Consider the following 24,690-nt stretch of genomic DNA (forward strand, 5'->3'; position numbering starts at 1 on the left):
GCGTATACAATACACCTAAGTAAACATTCATAATAACATTTCGTGACAGATAATAACATGTTTCTTTCGTTATTTAAAACTATGATAAGACTTGTTCTTGAGTACGGGAACAATGTTTGGAATCCAATATATCTAAGGCAGTCAATAGGTCTTGAAAATATTCAAAGATTGGTTCCCAGGCTAGAGAACATGTCATATGACGAACGTTTATCATTCCTCGATCTACATAGTCTCAAATACAGAAGAATTAGGGGAGACTTAATTCAACTCTACAAGATAATACATAATATAAATGATATAAATCCATCAATTTTGTTTACATTTTCCAAGATTACGTATACCAGAGGCGACAAAATATAAAATATATATTCCAAGATTTCAGACCCAAATAAGACACTCATTTATTATACATATATCTAGTGAAAACAGGGGATAGTCTCTGTTTTAACACAAAAAATCATGTTCTTTGGATCAGTTTAAAATCTTAGTTGTAGGGAGTTAAAGTCTCTGATATTTAAGTATGACTAATATGTTTTATTCTATTTTAGTATTAAAAAATTAATTAATTGATTAATTTCTGAATTCAATTTGCTTTTGTTACGTTTTATTTATTCATTTTATGTATTTATTTATCTATTCATTTATTTGTTTGTTTATTTCGTTATTTATCCATTTATTCATTTATCTTTTAAACTTTAAATTGTCATGCGGATATAATTGTTTCCATTACTTTCATGATTTTATAGACTGGTTTGTAATTGTTGACAAGTAAAACGCATGACAACTGAAACAATGTTAAATCATAATTTATCCGAGACTTAGACTTCTATGTATGATTATTATCGTTGTTGCTTTCATGATTTTTTAAATCATTAAAACTTCATTGTACTATGAACTTTGTGCATTTATGATTAATTCGATCATGACCACTTTTCGATAACCAGTATTCTATGAAAGTATTTTTTCGATTTTACATTGCCGTATTGATATATTTTTCCTTACATTCAAAGTTGTCTAAAATTGTGAATGATACCATGCAAGCTATATGAGATTCTGTTATTATAAACTATTGTATAAGGCATTTAAAGGATAATTCCTATATCAAGCATATCGTAAGATAAGGAAAGATATTACTACTACTAGTATGGGCTTTATTAACATTGATGTAATGGACAATATTTTGTGTTGGTTTGTATTTCCATTAACAACAAGATATGAAGTGAGTAGAAAAGTGCCAGAAGACAATAGAGAATAAATTTTTTTTTTTTTTTTTTTTTTTTTTTTTTTTTTTTTTTTTTCGCGGCGGTGGTGGGGTTTGAACCTGCGACCTTATTGGTACGACAACTCCGCCTGGCAGGTGAGAGCGTGGCTCTACCGTGTGAGCTATCCACGAACACAAAAATATTCGTTTCAAACCCAAAGTCATTTCTAGATCCCTCTCTCACCCACTTCTTGAGATCGCCGATTCGTTCACCACCATCGCGAAATAATTTTGACCAGCAGTTAAGCTTAATAGCCAATATTCTCATCACAAACATATAACATAGAAACGATTGAGACATTGAGTATGCTCCGGTGTATGGGGTGAATTTTTAATTCAGAAAAGTGAGTGGAGCAGGCACTTATGTTGGTAACAACAAGATATGAAGTGAGTAGAAAAGTGCCAGAAGACAATAGAGAATAAAATTTTTTTTTTTTTTTTTTTTTTTTTTTTTTTTTTTTTTTTTTTCGCGGCGGTGGTGGGGTTTGAACCTGCGACCTTATTGGTACGACAACTCCGCCTGGCAGGTGAGAGCGTGGCTCTACCGTGTGAGCTATCCACGAACACAAAAATATTCGTTTCAAACCCAAAGTCATTTCTAGATCCCTCTCTCACCCACTTCTTGAGATCGCCGATTCGTTCACCACCATCGCGAAATAATTTTGACCAGCAGTTAAGCTTAATAGCCAATATTCTCATCACAAACATATAACATAGAAACGATTGAGACATTGAGTATGCTCCGGTGTAGGGGGTGAATTTTTAATTAAAAAAAGTGAGTGGAGCAGGCACTTATGTTGGTAACAACAAGATATGAAGTGAGTAGAAAAGTGCCAGAAGACAATAGAGAATAAAATTTTTTTTTTTTTTTTTTTTTTTTTTTTTTTTTTTCGCGGCGGTGGTGGGGTTTGAACCTGCGACCTTATTGGTACGACAACTCCGCCTGGCAGGTGAGAGCGTGGCTCTACCGTGTGAGCTATCCACGAACACAAAAATATTCGTTTCAAACCCAAAGTCATTTCTAGATCCCTCTCTCACCCACTTCTTGAGATCGCCGATTCTTTTGTATTTCCATTACAACAATGAGCCCATAACAATAATTTGGATTATCAGACCGGACCAAGAACCGGACACGTCGTCGTCTGAATAAATATGTCTATGGTTCGATTCCCGGTTGAGGCTGAGGCGCTAATTCACTCATTTTCAGGGCATATGTCTAGATGCTAAATTGTTCTCTTGTTGTTTGGGTTTTGAAAAAAAAAGTTTTCCAATATCCACCGCTGCTCCCCCAATCTCCATGCGTCCCCAAATGCCAACTACGATGCTATTCTTTGTAGAATATAGAAAAGTATAAAATAATTCTGCGGTATTTTCTATAAACCAAAGGCATAACAACCGGTCTCGCTGAAAACGCGAGGTCACATCCAAGTGCCAAGTATGCAAATAGCTAAGGTCATATTCCGTGCAAAATATATATCAGCTTCAGTTAGAGAAAAAAATATCACGACCTTGGAAAATTATTTTAACTTTCATTTGGTAAGTTTCCTGAAATGTTCAAAACAACTGTTTGCATGATAAATCACTCCTCAGATAATTCTACCGAAAATGATTATCAACTGTCACATTGAACCAACTGGCTAAATTGGAAGGGGACAGATAAAATGGTTCCGTCCAGACGTTTTCGCCGCCATTACGTGGGGTGTAAGGGATTAATTTATTTCCATGTTTCCATTTGTGTACTATCTGCTTTGATAAAGTAACAATTTATAATTACCAGAAATTCACACTTTTATAATTTAAGCCACTGCCAATTGTAACGGAAAGTATATGATTGATAATTAGAAGAAGAGAAAGAGTGAAATTATTCGGGTCCTAAACCTTTTACCCCTTTTTATCATGAGTTTGAAACCCTTATTTTGTTTTGGGCGATACCCATTTTAGGTGGTGTTAAGTGATAATAAAAGGCACAAAATCAGCTGATCGTATTTTACCCCCTTCTTCTATTCTTCTATTTGCCCTATTTCTTCCATGCCAAACACCACCGAATTTAAAATAAAAGAGTTAATCGTGATTTGTGTTGCTTGTAAACGAGTAAATGAAAATGTATTTTAAAAAGTAGATTATGATTAGTATCGAAACTATCCTCATTGTGTAATTTGTAATAGTGTAATGAGAGTTTTTTAGGTTTTATTTTCTTTCACCCACTTCTGAAATTGAAATGAGTGAAAATTCAATTTTTAAGTTTCAAGAATCTTTATACACATTCTCTTACGATAATATTAATATACATCAGCTCATGGCCATGGCTCATGAAAAAAGGTTGTAGTTGTAGGCACCCCTCCCCTTTCTCTGGTCCTCCCTTATTTCTATTCCTCTCGCGCGCACACACTCACGCACACACGCAATCATAAACGTATTATTATATTCAGCGACTTTCATTCATCTATTTTCTTTACCTTTATATTGCATCACCTCGAAACCCCCCCCCCCCCCCCCCCCCCCCCCCCCTAAAAAAAAAACAAAAACAAATTACAACATTCCTTTCACTTGAAAAATAGAGAGGAAAAAAAAGGAAAGAAGCACCTTTTGTTTTTCCAGCTGTTCCAGTTTCCGTTCCTAACTAGGGTTGCCAGTTTGGCATTTTAAATGCCAGATTCCAAAAATCTGGCATTTTTGAAAACCGTTTGGCATTAGAAAAAATCATTTGGCATTTGGCATTTTCATTTGGCATTTTCTTTTCTTGTATATTATACTTCAAATGACACCTTTTCTTAATTATTTCTAAACGCGTAAAAACAAATCTCTTCACATCGCAAAACTTTGCTATTAAAACTGTGATGGATATTGTTTCTAATTTTTTTCTCTATAACTTCTTTGGACTCTGCACTTGAACCAGATTCAACAAAAAACATCATAAGAAACACGAAACAGTAAGTTTTCTTAATTGTCAATAATTATTTAACTGTTTACGTATTTACCTTTCATGTTAATGTATTTCTTTTTCATTCTTAAAATCCAACCGTGGTGTAGTGGTTTAGCACTTCACTTAGTAGTCAGTAGGTAAAAAATTACCCCAACAGGAAATTTAGTATAATTAAAAAAAAAAAGAAAAAGAAAAGAAAACACGCAAGCCACCAGGATATGATAGTAAATTGTCTATCAAAAGTGAGTAGTTTTCTTAGTGGGGGTGGGAGTCAACAGACTTTGGCATTTTTTGGAGTGTTTTGGCATTTTTTGAGTCTTCCCCTGGCATTTTGTTGAAAAATAATCTGGCAACCCTGTTCCTAACTTATATTTATAGGCACACTACTCACAAAATTAGAATGTTTCCTTTTTCTCAGCACTTGAACAAACTTACTCAAAATAAAGCCATGGCTGTTTCCATCAATAAAGAGAGAGAGAGAGAGAGAGAGAGAGAGAGAGAGAGAGAGAGAGAGAGAGAGAGAGAGAGAGAGAGAGAGAGAGAGAGAGAGAGAGAGAGAGAGAGAGAGAGAGAGAGAGAGAGAGTAAAAAACAACAAAAACTATGCATATAATAGTGACGAGATTTGATAACAAGTGGTCATTATAAATAAAACTTATCAACTCAATTACAAAAGCAATCCTGTATACCTCTTTGATTTATCCACTCTTTCTTTATACAGTCGACTCCGTTTAATCGCACATTAGTTAATCTAACACTCCGCTTATACGTACACATTCCCGAAAAAAACATATTTTTTCCTATATAATCATTCTGCATAATTGCACACCTTCTCCGCTTAATCACAACACCTTTATTCCATCTTGATTGGAAATAATTTCTAAACGTTATAAGAGTAACAATAAAAGACGTGTACGATTGTGTTTTGGTGAGATTGCGTGTGTGCATGTATATGGGTGTTTTAACTGTCAACAGATGATAGTACATCTGACAAACACTGAAAAATTTGACATGCTGGGCAAACTACGCTGCTTCATCCAATACTTAGAGAGATACTTAGAGATGATTTCCAGCACAGGTTCTCAATGATCCTCTTCGCTGGACTCGGGTGTCATCTTTGTTTCTTCCGGTTGCAGATTACCGCGAAGACAGAATGTGATGCTAGCCTTGTAATAATCATAGAAGATTTCTTGGTTTTTTCCAATAGCTATCCAGTCTGTTCTTGAATGAGTTAAGTGAATCAGCACTGACAACTTTCTCTGGTAGACTGTTCCACACTTGAAGCACTCTAACACCGAAACTATGCTTGCGCACAAGAAAGCAATCAACACTTCACGATTACTATTCTTACAAACAATAATGTCTTATTTTGTTGTCGATAAAAGATGAAAAATAAAATTACCCCCCCCCCCTCCCAAAAGAAAAAAAAAAGAAAAAAAAAAGCCCAACTACCACCCACCCCCCCCCCCCCCCCCAAACCAAAAAAAAAAAACCCCTTCTGATGAGGCCATGTCTTGAACAAGATGGTACTTACCAAGCCTGTAGAAAGCTAGCCACTTGGATTCATTGACCAAACCAGAACTAATTTCAAGAAAGCAGACTAAACTAAACAGCAGATTTTAGATTGGAAATTAGATGTTGTGACACAGAATAATGGTTCATAATAACAATATTGCTCATCACACAACCGACCGGCACCCCTTATTCTGCATGAGAGTATGACCGTATTTTTACCTTCAATACGCAATCGACAATAATGTTCACTGAGCTAATTTATTTGAAGAAGATGAATACTGGTGTTGATAGATGTTAACTTTTGCAGTAAAAGGGTCTGAATTTAGTCATATCTTAGCAAATAAAAACAGTTTTGTAGGCTTTGTTTGTTATGTCTTGTGTTGTTTGTAAATTCTATGCAGAAATAAATGTTTGATAAAGGAGCAAGTGATTTTTTTTGATGAAAATGTTTGTGTGTTCTCCCAATTTGGGCAGGTCAATTTTGTTGGCTTAAAGTACAATTAGTCTATGATAATTTGTTTTCTTCATTGCCAATTGAAATAAATAATAATCATGTTCACAAATTGCATGTAAATGCCATCAAACATCAATGCTAAGAATTGAGTGTATTTCGAGTAACTTTAAGCAAATACAGAATTGTTTTGACGGTGGATTTTGAACACATCAACTTGAGCAAGATTAAAGAAAAGATATACATCTAGAAATTTGCCAAGGGATGATAAGACAAGGTAATCATTCATATTTTCCTTCACATTTCATTAAATAATTGTTTTCCTTTTCTTTTACTTGTCATTTTTTGAAAACAGATAATGAAGCAACCTGAGGCATAAGTTCATCATCAAATTCGATATGGCTGACCATCAACAAAATCCCAACATGATGGTGCACAGCACCAATGGAGTTGTAGATACAACCAGCAACCACAGCAGTGATGATAATCACATTGACAACAACAACAACAACAATAGCAATGATATTGGTAGACGAGGTAATGCCAGCCTTCTAGGGAGGAATATGAACAATAATGGGAGTGTAATTGTGTCCAGTACAGCTTCTTCGTCAACATCTTCAGCAGTCCTGCTTCCTTCTGTTTCAGCATCAGCGTCATCAACTGTCCATGCTTTGGCAGACAGTGTCATGATTCCTTTTAGTGCCTCTGATTTGGACGTCCTGAGAGCCAGTCTGGCAGCTACAAACTCTTTTAACAATGGCACTCCGTGTTCTATTGTGACCTCAAATCCATCTGGCAACAATAACATCAATGTTTGCATCAATGCTGGAAATATTATTGTGAATGCAGACGGTCATTTATCACTGGATGGAGCAACAAATGCTCTTCTCAATGGGATCAGTTCTTCAAGCATGGTGGCTTGTCCTGGAAATGTTTCTTCAGCAACTGGAGCATCTGATCTACTCCACTCAAATGTCAATGAAATTTCCTCTAACAGCGGTAACAATTTGGACCAGCAACAAAGACTGAGTAACATTGCTAACAACAGTGATCAGTTTTACAATGCCTCAAGTTCCTGTGGTACTGGTTTGGAGAATGTTGATGCTGATAATAATATAGGTGGGGGTGATAACAATATTATTTGCAGTGGTGATAATGATAACAGTGGTGTAGTCAGTATTTTGAGCAAAAATATAGGTATATTAAATAACAATGAAAATAGGAGTGGCAGTGGTGTTGTATCAACAGCCCACATTCCTATCTCTGTGGCAAGTATTTTGGCAAACGTAAATGTTGATTCAGGATTAGTGACTGGTGCAACACCGAGCGGATTTTTACTCTCCACCCAGAATCAGAACAGCAATGCGAATGGATCTGCTCTCAACCAAAATTACATGACTCTTCGAAATCAAATTTCTTTGTCAGATGGTAACAATAATATTGCAAATGATGTTAATGGTAATTGTAGCAATAGGAATAGCAGTAGGTCCAAGACGTCTCATAAAAGTAGTAGATCTCTTCTGTCTAGTGGTTGTAATTCCTTACTTCAACAGAACCTCAGAAAAGAACAAGGTGGAAGTAATGACAGCATTAGTAGTTTATCAGCCGTTGTTGGCAGTAGTAGTGGTAGCAGTAACATTGGAAGTGCTGGTGGTAGTGGGAATGTTAGGATTATCAGGGATGGAGCTATTACTATTAGTAGTAATAATGGTAGTGGTAGTGGTATCACGGAGCGAACAGCTACAGCAAATATTCATCACCTTGCATCTGGTCATAGCAGCATCAGCAGCAGTAGTGGCCGTGACAATGGCAATGGAAGACAGAACTCTTTGTCGTCCCAAATGAATCAGATGGGCAGAGTTGTCAGCTCCTCTGAAACTGTATCAACAAATAACAGGTTGGTTGTTAAAATATGAAAGCTAAAGGCTGAAATGATGCCAGATTTGTGTGGTTGTGTGAATATGGATTTGTATGTTGGTTCATATGGTTTGTCTCTGTGTATGCTATAACCAAATGAAAAATTGCCTTCATAGACAGTAAAGATTTTATTATTATTATTATTTTTACAGTCCACTCCGGATAATTGCAACTCGGTTAATCGCAACATTTCCTAAGAAACAGAATTAATTCTATATAAAAGTCATTGGTTAATTGCAACAAACTTCGGTTAATCGCAACAAATTTTTGCCCTCAAAAAGTGGTAAATTCAAGAAATCAATCAAACAAAAAATCATGATTTCACATTGGAAGAAATCTTGACATGTTGAATAATTGAGAGTAAGCAGGATTTAATGCTACAGTAGTTTGTCACCCACTCTGTTTGAGACAAAAGAGGGCGGGGCTTTGCAAAATGGGTTTGTAAGGTCATCCGCGACCATTAAATAGGAGGTGAGGGGGCTGGGCATAGTCTTGACAAAAGAGTAATGAGAGACTGAGCGATATCCTTTGTTATCGGGATTACGGGTTCAAAGGGTTAAAATAAAAGCACTCCGTTCAAATTTTCAATGTTGTTCTCTTGACACATTTTCATAAATTGAGTTATGTATGCAGTTCTTTCTGATCAGTTTTGCCAATTCAGAGATATAATTTTCGTGAAATGTTTTCTTTTTAATTTATCAGTTTCCTTCTTTTTTTTTCACCCTCAAAAGTGATAGGAACAATGTTACTATTGAAGTCCATGCAGGATATAGTCAACAAGGTCATGGACAAACTCGGCCTTCTTCATCTTCGTCAAGCTGGTTACCGCAACACCAACAAACGGAGCATCAAAATTTTCAGTCAAACTCTCATCAGACTGGCTTAAGTCTTGGAGTCAGAGGTGCCACAATCAGAGGTTCGAGAGGCTCATCTTCATCGACATCATCATTGACGTCCACTGTTGACCTTCAACAGCCAGGAAATGTGAGTGGCCTGGTGTCTATCTCCGTTGCTGGAGAGCTGTCACAGCAACAGGCCATTCAGATGGCAGGGACAGCTAATAATTCTGTCCAACACCAGAACCAGCATTTTCCTAGTAAGAGCATGTATTTCTTTCTACTTTTTTGCCTTTTTATAAAATCTTGATTTTGCAGATAAAGTAGATGTTGCATGAGATGTTATCAAACTTTTATTCTTGATTGAGCCATTTGGATATTAAGAGGAGGAGGAGGAGGTAGGGGAGGAGACTTCCATTTTTACATTAAGTAATTATACACAATCACGCATTATTGCCATATTCTAAAATCTGCTCAGCATATTTTTGTCTTTGTCTTACACAGAAATTGTACTCATAATTTTTCTCCTTTACTGCTTTTCTAATTACATATATGAATCAAACATTAAAAAGATTGGAATTAATGTTGAAATGCTTCCAAGATTGAGACAGCCAACCAACTTTAAAAATTGATGCTAAATCTCAATTTGGAACAATAAAAATGGCTTTAAGTGGTAAAAGTTTTGTCATCTGTTTTGATGCTCCCACAGTCTTATCCACTCTTGTTGTTCCTTAAATTGTCAACAGTTACTCCAGTGCAATTGGAAACATTATGATATTCACTCACTGGGTGGGGATCCTGACCTCCCATAGTGGGCAGGGAGGTACTTGCTGTGTCTTCTATCCCCCCATATCCGTTTTCCAATTGTTTTCTGTCATTGTCTTGGAATGAAATTACTTAGTTTTGTCCTGATCCTTGCCGGAGTTCCTTGGCTGGGAGGGAAACAGTCGAATGTAAAGTTATAGTTTTGGGAGATGATATTTTTTTTCCTTGTAAATCATCTCTGTTATGCCTTGTATTATGTTTAGTTTACATATTGTATTATATGATTTGTAAACATTGAATGTATTCCTCTTAGTTGGGACCTGTGCTTGTGTCTGGATGGGACTTTTAGGTGATCTCAAAGTACTTTGACGGTGTGCTCTTGGAATCTACATCTGTTTCCTATTTGAACTAATTCCCCTTTGTCTCACCTTTTCTTGTGCTCTGTAGTTGTATTTCTAGAACTTTTTACTATCCCATTTTATTCCTTTTTACTGGCGCTGATATAACCTTATTGTGTTGCAAGCGCCGTAAAACCCTTAAAAACATAAAACAATACATATTCACTCACTCACTCAATCATCTCTGTGGTGTCATGTGCTTGGGGCAATGCAAATGATCACCAATGTTTTCGGTCTGTCGCTGCATGGGTTGCAGTCTGCAGGCTGAGGCCTTGGGTCTTTAGTTCTCTCTGTACAGTTCTTCTCCAGGTTTCCTTAGGTCTACCTCAGTTCCTTTTTCCTTTTGGAGTCCAGCATAAGCTGTTCTAGGGATGCAGTCCCCTGGCATCTTGCCTGAGCCTCCTCCAACGTCTGGTTCTGATGATGTCTGTGATTGTGCCCATCCCAGTTTTCTGTAAGAGATCCTCATTTTGACGCTATGATAATGCTCCTATTCGAAATATCAATGGCTCCTCCAGTGCAATTGTATGTATTATAATATTGCTCCTTTAAATGACAATAGTTGCTCCAGTGAAGTTGAATGTATTATGATATTGTTCCTTTAATTATCAATGGTTGCTACAGTGTGATTGGATGTATTCTAATACTAATATTGCTCCTTTAATCATCAAGGGTTGCTTCAGAGCAATTACAGGCATTATATTATTGCTCCTTTATTTGACAATGGTAGCTTCAGTGCAATAGAAAGTATTAATATTATCACTTATAAAAATAAAGGAAAGGATGCATTGTTGAATTTTGTCACCTATAAAAACAAAATGATCTGATCTGATCTGAAATAAGTTAGTCAAAGATTGAAACAGCTACCTTGAAAGTCAATAGTTTTGTTTATCAATTTATTAATTACGTGGTGAAAGTTTGGAAGAAATTCCATTTATAGGCGCCACTAAGGGAAACAACCCATGAAAAGAGGGACTATTTTGATGGGGTGAATTAAAAAGTGGCTATTTTTTCGGGGGGGGGGGGGGGGGGGGGGGGGGGGGGGGAAGAGTGAAAAAAAGTCTACATCTCTCCTCCCTCAATGTCACCCTCATTTATCCATCGCTCCGTTTCGAATCCATCTCAGGACGCATGAGACTATAATGCTGCAAGTGATTTTGTTTGAATTAGTTTTTCTTCCTTTGGATAAATATTACTTAACCCCAGGTGAGCAAGTCAGTATATTTACTTATGGTCATTGAAGTGGTGCTTGTAGGGGGCAGCGTGGCTCAGTGGTACGGTCTTTGCTTCGTACGCAAAAGGTACCGAGCTCGATGACTCGCCGCTGCATTGTGTGGCCGTGAGCAAGTCACCTCGCCCTAGCTCAATTTGCAGCACCACACTGCGGCTGATGCCTGTGTTATTCCAGTCTTCACTTGGAATAGACCCTTAAGACAAATTTCCCCTATGGGATGAATTAAGCGATCAAAAAAATAAATTTATGGAATTTCTCCTGAAAGTTTTCCATGTCATTAATGCAGTTTTATTGTTGCATCTTACTCAGGTAATAGCATTTGTGTGATGAATTTTATTATTTATATAATCAAAAAGAAAAGGAGACAACTATTATCAAAGCTTTATTTACATATGTTTAAAAAAAAAATTTCCCAAGGTTTGTTTCAAATCCCAGTTCAGCACGAAGGACCATCAGAAACGTTTCAGGCAGCTGCACATTCCACATTTGATCAGCAAACTGCAGGACCCAGTAATGTGACAGTTCATCAATTTGGAGATTTAGCCTTGGGTGGGGACAGTGAGGCCACACCTTCATATCCCACAAGCATGCAACAGCAACACCATCAGATAATAGAAGCGCCTGACAATTTGGCCGAATCCTTGAATATCACGGCACCGATTGTGGACAGCAGCACATTACAGGTTGGCAAATTCCATCCATTTCTAAAATTAGGGGTGGGTGGGGCAGGGGAGGGGTGTGTGAATTTGACACAACCTAAAAACAACAACTTCTTTACCTATTTTTTTTTTTTTTGTTATTAAAAAAAAACAAAGAAAAATAAAAGCTACAAGAAAAGAAAAAAAACCCATCCCAAATAATCAATCTGCTTCGGTTAGGAATCGAACCTCAGACCTTCCAATTACCTACACTTCAGATGTAATTAAGAGGTCTTTGGTTTGATCTCCAGACGAGGCAGGCGAATTTTTTGGGATGTTTTTTTTTTCTTTTTTTTCTTGTAGCTTTTATTTTTCTTTGTCTGGACCATTTCAAACACAATTTTTCAGATCTTTGTTTTATTGAGGAAACTGAAAATATTTTCTTAAAATTAAAGTACACAAAAACTAGAATTTTGAATGAAATTCATATTTCTGATTTAAGTCACTTTTCTTCATCTATTTCACCAACACATAAAACCATACTCTATATATATCTCATCATTATTGACTCGAGTGCCTGATCCACACTTTTCCTGAATGTTATTTTACCAGAGTTACAACTTAGTGTACGATGCCGAGACGAGAAGGATTACCGTACAGAGAGTCATCTCTCCATCCGATTCCACAGTCAGTCAATCGACCCTTAGTCTTGAAAGTTCAGAGGCCACGCCCAATTCCAATATGATGCCTATGGTACGTATTGATTTGAATTTATTTATGACAAATCTTTTCTGTAACACGTAATGGGACAGGCTTGAGCACCTGTGATGGTGTCATTTAATGATACAAATATGTGAGGCTGGATGAGAAAACCTGGGAAGATGCGGCAAGCTTTGATTTGAGATTTGATGAGCCAAAATCGAAGATAAAGTGTTTCCCATAGCAACTAATTGTATTCAGAAAAAAATTCATAACTTGGGTTCTAATAGAAATAGAAAGAAAATTTAAAGTGGTAAATGATCAGAAAGAACAGCATACATAACTCAATTTATGAAATTTGCGCATCTTCCCGGGTTTTCTCAGCACTGCACTGTGGCTAATGCCTGGGTTATTCCAGTGTTTCCTTGGAATAGACCCTAGAGACAAACTTCCTCTATGGGATGAATAAAGGGAATTTTATTTTATTTTATTTTTTTATTTTATCTATCTATCCAGGTGAGTCAAGGCTATGCTATGGTTCAGGTCAACCCCATGCCATCATCCTTCTCTAGTGGTGGCAGTGGGGCTACTGGTGCTGCTGTTGCCAGTGGTAGAGGTGTTGCTACAGGTAGTGAAGTGAGTACCTCTTCAATGGGTGTTGTGATAGATATTGACGATCCCGGTAATAACAGATCAGCTGTCGAGATGTCTCTAGATGGAGCTTCATCATCGGCCCAGAATATGGTGGTCTTACACCACAAGTTGGAGGTATGAATAGATATTTCTTCAGTTTTTCAAAGTGGGTGGCTGGGAACATTTTAGTACGGATGCCCTTTTGTTTAAAATCTTTTGGCTGATCTTGGTCAGTATTGGAATTTTTTTTGTTTTGTTTTATTTTAAAGATGAAATTATTGGTTGTTTAAAGGCAATGGTTAACGGTAAGCTAGATGGATATACTGTATCCTTTTCTATTATTTAACTCTCTCCTTACCAGGCATTTTCAGGATTTTCCCCAAAACTTCACACCCAAATAACAAAAATATAATTTTTATCACTCAAACACAATAGCAGTTAGTTCTTGCAATGCATAGTTTCTTAAGCAAAACATGCTCTACAACACACTGTTCATTTTATTTAAATTTTATGATGTACAAGAGAAATTTGAATAAGAAAAATGTTGGTTGTATCATAACGAATGTGACGATTTTCCTATAGTTGGTGAGGAGAGGGTTAAGGGTGATACTTTTTTAATGAAGAGAAGCTTTGTACCTACGATAACATTTTTTAGGCTTTTTTGATTTTAGCAAAGGGCATCCCTGTTGGTGGAGAAGGGTAAACTTTTGTTTTCTGTTTCATCTCAAATGAGTTGTTTAGCCAGAGCATTTATATAGTGCAATATCCACTAAACGTGCTTTACAAGGTGTCCCTGACCAACAACAACACGTAACATGTAGAAGGAGACATGATGCCTATTCGGCAATATTACATTTTTTTTTTCGGACAGAACAAAGCTGTTAATCGCCAGGTACTCATTTTACACCTGAATACAATGAGAGAATGTGAGTAAAGAGTCTTTTCCAAGGACTCAACTATGCTTCCGATCCAAAAGCGAGTGTCATACCACAAGACCACATAGCCGCACACTTTTATGATGGTAACAGACTGTTCTTGACCTGAAATGAGACCCTGTCAATTTTGTTGAAATAGAGACTGTTACTGTTAGATGTTTGTAACTATGGGAGGTGATTTTCTAGGTCTTTTTTTCTTCTTTTCTTTTCTTTGAAACTGTCTGTTTTTATTTGTTATCAGCTTGTTTATTGTAAGCATTTGAATCGAAACCGTTTGGAGGAAATCTTTAGCCTCTATGTGGTCTTTAATTATTATTTTGCTCTTTCATCTATTATTTTCATTACTCATCAGTTATTTTAGTTGTCGTCTTTTTTTTGTTTTACTTTTTCTCTAGTATTTATATAGATAAACCCTTGAGATTATATTATTTTTACTATTCCATGTTCTTCTTTTTTGCTTACAGTTGAAAGCAACTCCTGAACACAAAAGAGTGATTTAAATTCCTTTTTGAATCCGATTTTGACACAGATTAATTTTCCTTCTGTGTTGAGAAAGAGAACTTAAAATGAAGATTTTGGCAACATTCATTCTTGTAAGATGAGATTCAATTCCCACTTATCAGAAATTTGTACACGACCCAGACTTTATGAAATATGCACTCCCTTAGAGTTAGAGATGGCCCTTAGTGTGCTTAGTTCTCACTTGTCAAATACTAATGTGTCTTTTCTTCTTTTAGGATAGCGGCCTTGATGACACAGCAGAATGCGATACAACCCAGGAAGATGTTGAATTTCAAGACCCACGTAAGTCTACTTTGGAAATAAGATTTTTGTATTTTTATTTAGATTTTAAAAAAAAATATTTGTGAAAAATTAGAATTTATTTGAAGGTAAAAGCCAGGTAAAAGAACTTAAAGAGTATTTAATAAAAAATTGTGACATGAGAGCAGGTTGTATTTTAATCTAAATTCTAAAATAGGTTTCAATTCTCTGTTATTTTGGAATTTTAAAAAAAATCAAGATTAACCAAATTTACAGTTGGAGAATAATTCTAGTATAGAGTTTTGGTGAAATTTCGACATGGTTCAAGAATGGATTCGTGAAAATCATGTTTCTGCTGATGCCTCTGCTGACGAAATAAATGTAATAAATGTTTCACCATACTTATTAAAGTTGTAAAGTTTTCATTTATGTTTGACAAAATCTCATCAGATATCTCTTATTTCACCAGTGATGCAGATGAGAACTCACCTACAATTCATTAACAGTAAGAAAATTTAGAGAAATTGATTTTGAAAATCAAATAAAATCTCAAAGCTGAATTTCAATCCGGACGGTTAGTCACAATTTGCAATTTTACAAAATAGATGGAGTTCGTGGAAAATTATTGTAATATAATGTAACTGTTCATTTAGAAACAACAATCAAAGAACTGATTTCAACAACACAAGGAAATATCCAATTGCCTCAGCACCTTGACACACAGGATGACATTCATTCAAAAGCTAATGAAAATTAAAACCATTAGCTTCAATACTACGCCTTTAATTTGTCTCAGAAAAATGTAATAAATAGGCATGGGGTAAAGGAACCTGGGTTATCTATGGATATAGTCGGTGTTAGGGTTGAGTGAGTTAACAATGGAGAGAACGAGGCAGCCAGGGCAAGTCAGCTCCTCAATTTCTGTCGTGATTCAACAATCAGGGTTAGAATTCTGTATTAAGGTTAATTTCTACAGGTGAAAAATGTGCATTTAACTCACTCAATCCTAACACCGACTATATCCATAGCTTACCCAGGTTACTTTTATCCCATGCCTATTTATTTACAATTTTCTGAAACAAATTATAGGTGTAGTATCAAAGCTAATGTTCTTAATTTTTACACGTTAATGATAGTTGAATAAAACTATCTATGCACACGCTCATTTTTAATAGATTTTTTTCCAATTTTGAAAAGTAGCAAAAAGTACCTCTAGGATTGAGTGAGTTAATAAATTGAAATGCTTTATTCAACCAGTTGATACGTTTGAATTCCATATTCTGCAGAGTCACCTCCCCCTTATCCTATAAACGGGACGACCTCCAACAGTATTGATGATGATGTAGAAGATGAGGTCACCAGCCTGGACTCTAGCACTCCGGACACGCCAGTCAGCTCTCTAGCTCACAGGTAATGAATTGAAATACACGCAGACAAGTAAAACAAAAGTATAAGAAAAAAAGGGGGAAAAAAACATTCAAGAAACCAAGAAATATCAGCCAGCGGATTTTCAAGGATGTTTTTTAAAATTTCTTTTTGTATTTATCTTTCCATGTTGTCTGTCAGAGTTTCATCAACATTTTTTCAGATCTCAAGGCCAGGCTTTTTCAATGGCCAAGCAATGAATGAACGTTTGGATGTCATTCCAATCTTTTTCTTTTCCCTTTATCAGTAAGGAAAGTGTGACATGGCCGAGTGGTTAAGGCATTGAACTGAGACCCAGAAGGTCCTGGGTTCTAGCCCCACTTCAGGCACTTTTTTTTCTCCCTTGGACAAGATTATTAATCCCCAATTTGCTCATTTTGGACAACATGGGTGATTTCTGTTGACATCAGACGTCCTGTTTTTGTGGATTTTCTATATTCCTTATGGAATGCCTCAGCAACGATATCTAATGATGCTGAGGCGGAGGGCGTAATTAAGAAAAAAAACAATCATCAGTAAGTTGCTTTTGTATGAATATGTGGTATCATTTTTGTAGATTTTTTTAAATCTATGATTTTCATCAAGTTTTTTTGGTTTATTTTTCCTTTACAGGTTAATGAGCCACCACTTACTGAGGGGTCAAAGTTCATCATCTTCTGCAGCATCAAGAGGGAAAGTGATGGATACCACATTGAATAGCAATCAATTGTCATCCGTGATTGCTATGGATACAACTGGTAATCCGATTATCTCAATGGACGGAGGTCAGGCATCGCTCTCGTCATCAACACCAGGGTCCTCTGCATCGGTTGTATTTCAACAACAGCAACATCAACATCAGAATAATAGTCAGATGATGCAATCTGCTGCTGATGTTTTGCCCTCAACCTCAGGATTACAGGCTTTTGACTCTGGTGAGTGAATACTTTAGTTAAGTTTATAAAAACAAGCAATCGTCAATCTTCTCTTTGTTTTTTGGTCATCACTCAATACTGTATTTGCATCATAGTCTGTCTCTTGATTACTAAATAGTCCTTCAGAGTTCACATACTTGGGTAGTAAACTGACAACAGATGGTGACTGCAATGCAGAGATCAAAACCGGAATCAGTAAGGTAAACCAGACATTTGCTTCCCTCAAACAAACGTGGAGAGCAATGGGATTATATTCCAGCACTAAAATAGAGATTTTTAAAAGTATTGTCTTGAGCGTTTTGCTCTCTGGATCAGAGTGTTGGAAGATCACAGAGAGTATCATCCAGAAACATGAAGTATTCCAAAACAAATGTTTGCAACGAATCTTCAAGATATTCTGGCCAAACACAATCTCAAATGAGGACCTGAGAGCGAGAGCTGAAGTGGAGTCTCTGGAGAGTCTCATTAAAAGGAGAAGATGGCAATGGTTGGGGCATGTCTGTCGCAGACATGATGAAACACTGATAAGAATGGCTCTGCGATGGACACCCCAAGGAAAGAGGAAGCAAGGCCTCTGTAGAGAGGGACCTAAAACAGAGAGGTCTGTCCCTTGAGATGGGCCCCAAGAATAGCTGTTGACAGGACCAGGTGGAGATCCCTTGCATCGCCCCCAAGTGCCAGCAGACCCAGAGAGGATTGAGTGAGTGAGTCAGAGTTATTAGGCCTGTGGCGCCAGATTCAATCTCGGTTTTTTTCAAGCATGAAATAGACAATAGCAATTGCTTACTTCCCTTTGGATAGATGCTATCACTATCACAATACTTTCCACCAATCTAAGAGACTGCCCAATAACTGGTGGGCAAGGGGTCAGGGGTTGGGGGAAAAAATCTCATTTCACCCGGAATCGATCCCAGTCCCTTTTTGTGTGAAGCAAGTGCTCTAACAACTGAGCCATCAGGAGAGTTAGCTATTGAAGTGTGGATTGGTGGAAGGAACGTTTGTCTGTCTTCATCTGCATTGCTGTGGTGTCGAGTAGAGTAATAGACTTGGACCTAAATCAGTCTTGAGGGTTTTAAGCTTATTAAAATGTGTGGCTATGTGGTCTAGTGGTATGTCACTCGCTTTCGGATCGGAAGGTCCTGGGTTCGAGCCTCGTGCTCGGCGCATAGTTGAGTCCTTGTAAAAGGCTCTTTACTCACATTCTCTCACCGTACTCAGGTGTAAAATGAGTACCTGGCTGTTAACAGTGTTGTCTTTGTCCAAAAAATTGTAATATCGCATAACAGGCGTCATGTCACATCCTACATGTTAAATCTTGCTGTTGACCAGGGACCCCTTGTAAAAGCGCTTTAGTGGATATTGCACTATATAAGAAAAAAAAGCTCATAGCTCAATATCTTAATGCTTGCTCGACTCTTATAGAAGGCATTTTGGCCATAAAATAAAAATAAATGACTGAATTTGATTTCCTGCTGGAGATTGAAATTAAATTCAAAAGTCTTTTTTGTATAACAGAGTGTTGTCTTGGCATGGGTGCAAGATTTCTGGCTTTTTGACATGGATTTTAATGGATATCCATCCGGCCATCCAGGTCACCCTGACATAACTGTTCTGAGGTGGTGGGTCACATATCAAAATAAGTTTAAGACTTTTTGAATTTGCTGGAAATGGATTTCAGGCTAGGATATTGTAAAGTACTTTCCAACCGATCTATCAGACCCAGCTATCTAATCACTACTGGGTGGACAGATAGGTTTGAAAAAAAATCTCGACTTCACCCAGAATCAATCTTGGTCCCTTTGCATGTGAAGAGAATGCTCTACCACCTGAGCTATTAGGACCTCCTACAATGGGATACTTACTTACTTATCCAAACCAGCAACCACCTGAGGTCTAGCCTTTCGGTCTTGTGCCATGACGTAGAAGTTAGACGTCTTTTGTAGTTGTTCCAGGTGACTATAAAGTGTGTTACTGATGCTTGGATTTGGTGGGAGGAATGTGCATCTCAGGTCTTCAAGAGGTTGACATTCAAGCAAGTGGTGTGTTACTGTGTCATTGGGGTGTTGAGATAGGGGGCAGGAAGGGGATGTGTCTTTTGTAATTTTGCTTAAATGGTTGTTGAGCGGTGTGGGTTGTGTTCTTAGTTGAAAGCCTACGATGGGATTAACTTTTGTAATTTTGCCTTGCAGCTGTGGCAGGCCCTTCACAAGTTTACCCAGAATTCCAGCACGAGGACAGGGTACCGCATTCAAGTGGTCTAGGCATGGTAAGTTGTCTTTGCAATAGAACAGTGGAAATTTATAACAAATAATTGAAATATATCTTATTGTTGCGATTATAGTTACACTGTGCTAAACAGCTGGCCTCCTCGCCTTCTTACGCGGTCAAACAGTTTAGCCCTTATAATCTCTTCCGGTGTACAGAATACACAGCTGTATATTCAGTACACTGGTGTACTGAATACACAGTTCATTTTTAATTTCCAACAACATAGACAAGGAACAAAACTCAATGATAATCATATGGCAAAAACAAAAACATGATTAATTCCCTTTATATATTACAGAGAGGATGTAACATTAAAAATAAAAATCAGGGAAAATAATGAGACAGGAAGAGGTACTAACACAACACTATCAATAACTGTACAACTTTTGTTGTTACTTCCCCTTTTTTAAATGGACAATATTTTAAAACTTGATTTAATGATAATCATGTGTCGTGAATGGTTTGTATAATTTACAAACATTGCATGAGGCCAGCAAACAATCTTTGGGAAAGATCAACAATTTATCTGTTAATCAATGGCACTCTTCTAAGTTATGTAAACATGTAAACGTATTAGCATGATTGAGACATGGAGTTGGCTTCAATTTCTTTTTATATTTAACATTCATCTGAATCTGAATCTGAATATTACACAGAGTTGACTCAAATGTGAGTATTTGTATTCGAGGGTGGAGAGAGTTGTTGAATGTGGTAGCCATTATTGGTGTTGAGGCTTAAGAATTTTGATAATCTTTGCTTGAAGGTGTCTAAATCTGTTGTGTTCACACATGGTTCTGGAAGAGCATTTCTAGCCTTCTTTGTGTGGATCAGTGGATCTGGTGGGATAACCCAAATAGTTATGGGCTTATTGTTGTAATGGATATACTGTCAACCCAACGCAAAATATTGTCCATTACAACATTGTTAAATGAAGCCCATAATTGCATTCGCTTTTCAGACCTGCCTATATGTGCACCTCGTGTGATCCCAAACTAAGCAACCTTAGGCCAGTATTGGTTTTACTACGGTTAGTTATATATAACATTGGATTTCATAACATTTGGAATTTTTGAAGTCTCATTTTTTGGTTTATTGATATCACTAGCACATCCGCAAGAGCCGAAGATTAGAATTACAAGAACAAGAGCCAAGAGCCAGTCAAAGAAAGAAAGATAACTCCTACAGGACTCAGAACTATGATGTCAACCAGCTTTGTGAGTGTCATGTTATTGTTATTATTTTTCATTGGTTTTATTTCATTTGTTTGCTCAGCTGATTGCCAGGTTGGAGCCCGTTTTAACTTTTGGATACTTCAAACACGTCACATCCTTTTCATGTTCATCACTTTAAAAGATTGAATCATGTTGCAAAGCCTGTTTAGCCATTAAAAACAAACAAACAAACAAACAAAAGAACAATAATTTATAGATTTCCTGGTCATAATTACTAAATTAAATTTGTATACATTTCAGTTTTGGTACAAATGAGCCTATAATTTTTAAAAAGTGAAATTATATTTTTTATTATTTTTATACACTTATGTTATATTGCTATGGCCACAAACATGTTTTGAAGATTTTTAAAGACTCAGATTTTATGAGCTTCTGGAAATCTTCTAAAAGATGAACAATGAATGACGTTGTCACTCAGTCAGGTATTTGTGTAAGAACTTTGAACTTCTAAACAACACAAGTGTCTCAAACTTTGACTTATTAAGGTCATGGTATTTTTAAAAATATTATTGAAAAAAAACAAAACATAAATGTATATTTATGATTGAAGGGAGTTAGCTGGAACCACGTAGAGTGCTTGACGAATTCTTGGAGCGAATTATTAATTATTTGTTCTCACCTTGCTTTGTTTTACATATTCTCCTACAACATTGTTTCTTCCAGAGTTCCTGGAGTCATCAGGGAGGTTGATTTAAAAATTTTAAAATTTGAAATTTGAAAATCAACCTCCCTGATGACTCCAGGAACTTTGGATGAAACAATGTTGTAGGAGAATATGTAAAAAAAAAACGAGGTGAGACCCAATAATTAATAAATGTTTATTTATATATTTATTACAGGGTGTGACGAATGCATGCTTTCATATGAATTTGAGTGTCCGATTCATCGCCTTTGTCCAGTGGCCGACAAAGTGGTCCTGTCCAGGGCTTGGGCCTCGTGCCCCACTCAGCTCCAGATTTGTCGACTGGTGGATACAGCGTATGAAGCTGGGGAGGCAGGTGAGCTTTAGATTGAATTGGAGTTCAAATCCAACATGATTTCAAGGGGAATAGATTGGATTGTCGTAATATACAAAAGAAAAAAAAAAAAAAGAAAAAAAAGTTCAGATAGGGATAATCTTGAATTCATTTTGTTATTGATAGAACTTTTATTATCATCATTGTCATCATCATAATGATTGTAAAGCGCTTTGAGCATGTTTAGTGGATTTTGCGCTATATAAAAGCTCAATTAAAAAAAAAAAAATTAACTCATCATCATCATCATCATCATTATCATCATTGGAAGCATCAACATTATTATTATTGTTATTATTATTATTATTATTATTATTATTATTATTATTATTATTATTATTATTATTATTATTATTATTACTGTTGATGTTATCATCATTATTATTATCATCTTCATCATCATTATCATCAATATCTTCATCATTGTCATCATCATTTCTATCCTATTCATTTTTTTCGTGGTTTCAAAATTTTAAAACAATTATGTTACAGTTACTTATTGAAATCTACATAATAAATGACATTCTTATCTGCCTCGTTTTCCCAGACATTGGAGTATTTGCCAAAAGACAGGTAGCCAAACTGACTCAATTTGGTCCCTTTATTGGCCAGTTGGTAGATTCACTCGATGACGTGGCCGTCAGCCAATTTCCTCTCATGGTATGTATTATATTCAATATTAAATCAGGCTTTTAATTTATACCTGATGGAAAGAAAATAAAACCTGTAAGAATGAATTATAATATCAACAGTTTGGCGAATTCTATCTCTTGGGCTGCACAGAGGCTACTACCCTTCCACTTTTTGCAGAATCATTTCACATAATTGGTTTACATTCAGCGATTCCGAATTCAAGGCAAAAATTTCGGATTTCATTCGAGGGGAATTTTTAAAAGTCATAAGTAAAAAACATAAGAGTGAATATGGCTGATCAGTATTATGGATGAGAATGCAGTTTATCCCAACACCATTATAACTCATGGCAGACGCTATTTTACCTTGAGAAGTAGTGTGCTGTGTATTCAATGGCAATGTGCCGTATAGGTTTGTCTGGCTACTGATGGCCCAGCGGTACGGACTCTTTGCTTCAAACCCAAAAGGTACCGAGTTTGATCACCCGTTGCTGCGCTGTATGGCCTTAACCCTCTGCATACCAACTATAGGAAAATCGTCACATTCGTTACGATACAACCAACATTTTTTTTATTCAAGTTTCTTTTGGTACATCATAAAATTTAAAGAAAATGAACAGTGTGTTGTAGAGCATGTTTTTCTAAAGAAATTATGTATCGCAAGAATATTACTGCTTTTATGTCTTGAGTGACAAAAAATCTATTTTTGTGTTGGTTTGGTGTGAAGTTTTTGGGGAAAATCCTGAAAATGGCTGGTAAGGAGAGGGTTAAGCAAGTCACCTCGCCCTAGTTCACTTTGCAGTGTTACCATATATGGGAAGGGGTAGAATTTAATACTTTCATATTTTTTTTTCATTTCTTGTATAGCTTGAGGTAGAAAATCAAGTTAAGAAATATTTTGACACCAGTGATGAAAACCTGTGCAATTGGATGATGTTTGTCCGTCCTGCCAAAACCTTTGCTGAACAGAATGTCGTGGCTTTCCAGTTCAAGGAACAAGTCTACTTTACAGTTACCAAGACGGTAGAAGCCAAACAGGAACTTAAGGTGGGTGTCTTTGAGTCTGATGGAAATTTCCTAACTGTCAAAATAATGTGTCTTTATCTGCATCTATATGAGATACTTCAAAAATGTCTTCATTCAAATGTTTTATGGTCATCTATATCAGTGGGACATCGTTCAGTGATAACCTTGCATAGTTTTACCGTCATCTGTCCCAGTGGGCCACTGTTCAAGGGACATGCTTACATAGATTTGCTGTCATTTACACCAATGGGCTACTGTTCAGTGACAATCTTGTATAGTTTACTTTCATTTACATCAGTGGGCCACTGTTCAGGGTTAACCTTGCATAGTTGTACTGTCATCCATACCAGTCGGCAATGTTCAGTAACAATTTTGAGTATTTTTATATAAGTGCTAATGAGATTACTCTATATGTATGTTCTCTGGTTTAATGAGATTACTCTATATGTATATTCTCTGGTTTAATGAGATTACTCTATATGTATGTTCTCTGGTTTAATGAGATTACTCTATGTGTATGTTCTCTGGTTTAATGAGATTACTCTATATGTATGTTCTCTGGTTTAATGAGATTACTCTATGTGTATGTTCTCTGGTTTTACTAACATTTCATACTTCATCATTGCAGTCACCTGCCGTTAACAGTCACTTATCTCTGTGGTCTCGATTGACAATATCTATATATTTGTTTCCTTGAGACAGGTTTGGTATGCAGCACACTACGCAGAGAGACTGGATTTAAAACCTCTTGCACTGACTGAAGAGGATTTGCAAGGTGAGAAACTCGGCGGGTGAATGGTGTAATGATAAGTCCCTGACCATTGGGTTTGAGTCTGTAATGGCTGAGAAGATTTCATCATTTAACCCTCTCCTTATCAGCCATTTTCATAATTTTCCTTAAAACTTCACACCCACCCAACACGAAAACAGACAATTCTTACTCAAACAGAAAAGCAACAAGCACATTCTATACATAATATTGTTCGACAATATGCGCTCTATTACAAAATGTCAACTTTTTATAGCTGCAGCAAAAAGATGAAATCTGGATGAGAAAAGTGACGGTGGCATCGTAACAAATGTGACGATTTTCCAATAGGTGGTAAGGAGAGGGTTAATAATAATAATAATAAAAATGGTATCGATTTATAGTGCGCCAAACATCCCTTCATCTGGAGAGTGCATAACAAACATTAGGACCTAACACAGTA

The 24,690-nt window shown here is 36.5% G+C and overlaps 1 protein-coding gene across 2 annotated transcripts in view; it reads left to right on the forward strand.

Moving 5' to 3' along the window:
- Positions 1-2,668: 2,668 nt before the first annotated feature.
- Positions 2,669-24,690, forward strand: part of LOC144960159 (uncharacterized) — a 48,142-nt gene continuing 26,120 nt past the window's right edge. Inside the window, exons 1-15 of one of the 2 annotated variants that reach the window (XM_078893165.1) lie at positions 2,669-2,797; positions 6,505-8,046; positions 8,798-9,162; positions 11,717-11,982; positions 12,550-12,690; positions 13,153-13,404; positions 14,942-15,008; positions 16,253-16,376; positions 17,004-17,305; positions 19,495-19,571; positions 20,679-20,787; positions 21,645-21,803; positions 22,369-22,481; positions 23,321-23,500; positions 24,182-24,254. In XM_078893165.1, coding sequence (XP_078749291.1) covers positions 6,548-8,046; positions 8,798-9,162; positions 11,717-11,982; positions 12,550-12,690; positions 13,153-13,404; positions 14,942-15,008; positions 16,253-16,376; positions 17,004-17,305; positions 19,495-19,571; positions 20,679-20,787; positions 21,645-21,803; positions 22,369-22,481; positions 23,321-23,500; positions 24,182-24,254 — 3,727 coding nt within the window. In that variant the 5' untranslated portion in view covers positions 2,669-2,797; positions 6,505-6,547. Of the gene's footprint in view, positions 2,963-6,504; positions 8,047-8,797; positions 9,163-11,716; positions 11,983-12,549; positions 12,691-13,152; positions 13,405-14,941; positions 15,009-16,252; positions 16,377-17,003; positions 17,306-19,494; positions 19,572-20,678; positions 20,788-21,644; positions 21,804-22,368; positions 22,482-23,320; positions 23,501-24,181; positions 24,255-24,690 lie in introns of both variants that reach the window. The other variant, XM_078893166.1, reaches the window with a different exon arrangement.

The sequence above is a fragment of the Berghia stephanieae genome, chromosome 14, assembly GCF_034508935.2.
Source record: "Berghia stephanieae isolate SIO BIC M18660-M18661 chromosome 14, UCSD_Bste_1.3, whole genome shotgun sequence".
Taxonomy (NCBI): Eukaryota; Metazoa; Mollusca; class Gastropoda; order Nudibranchia; family Aeolidiidae; genus Berghia; species Berghia stephanieae.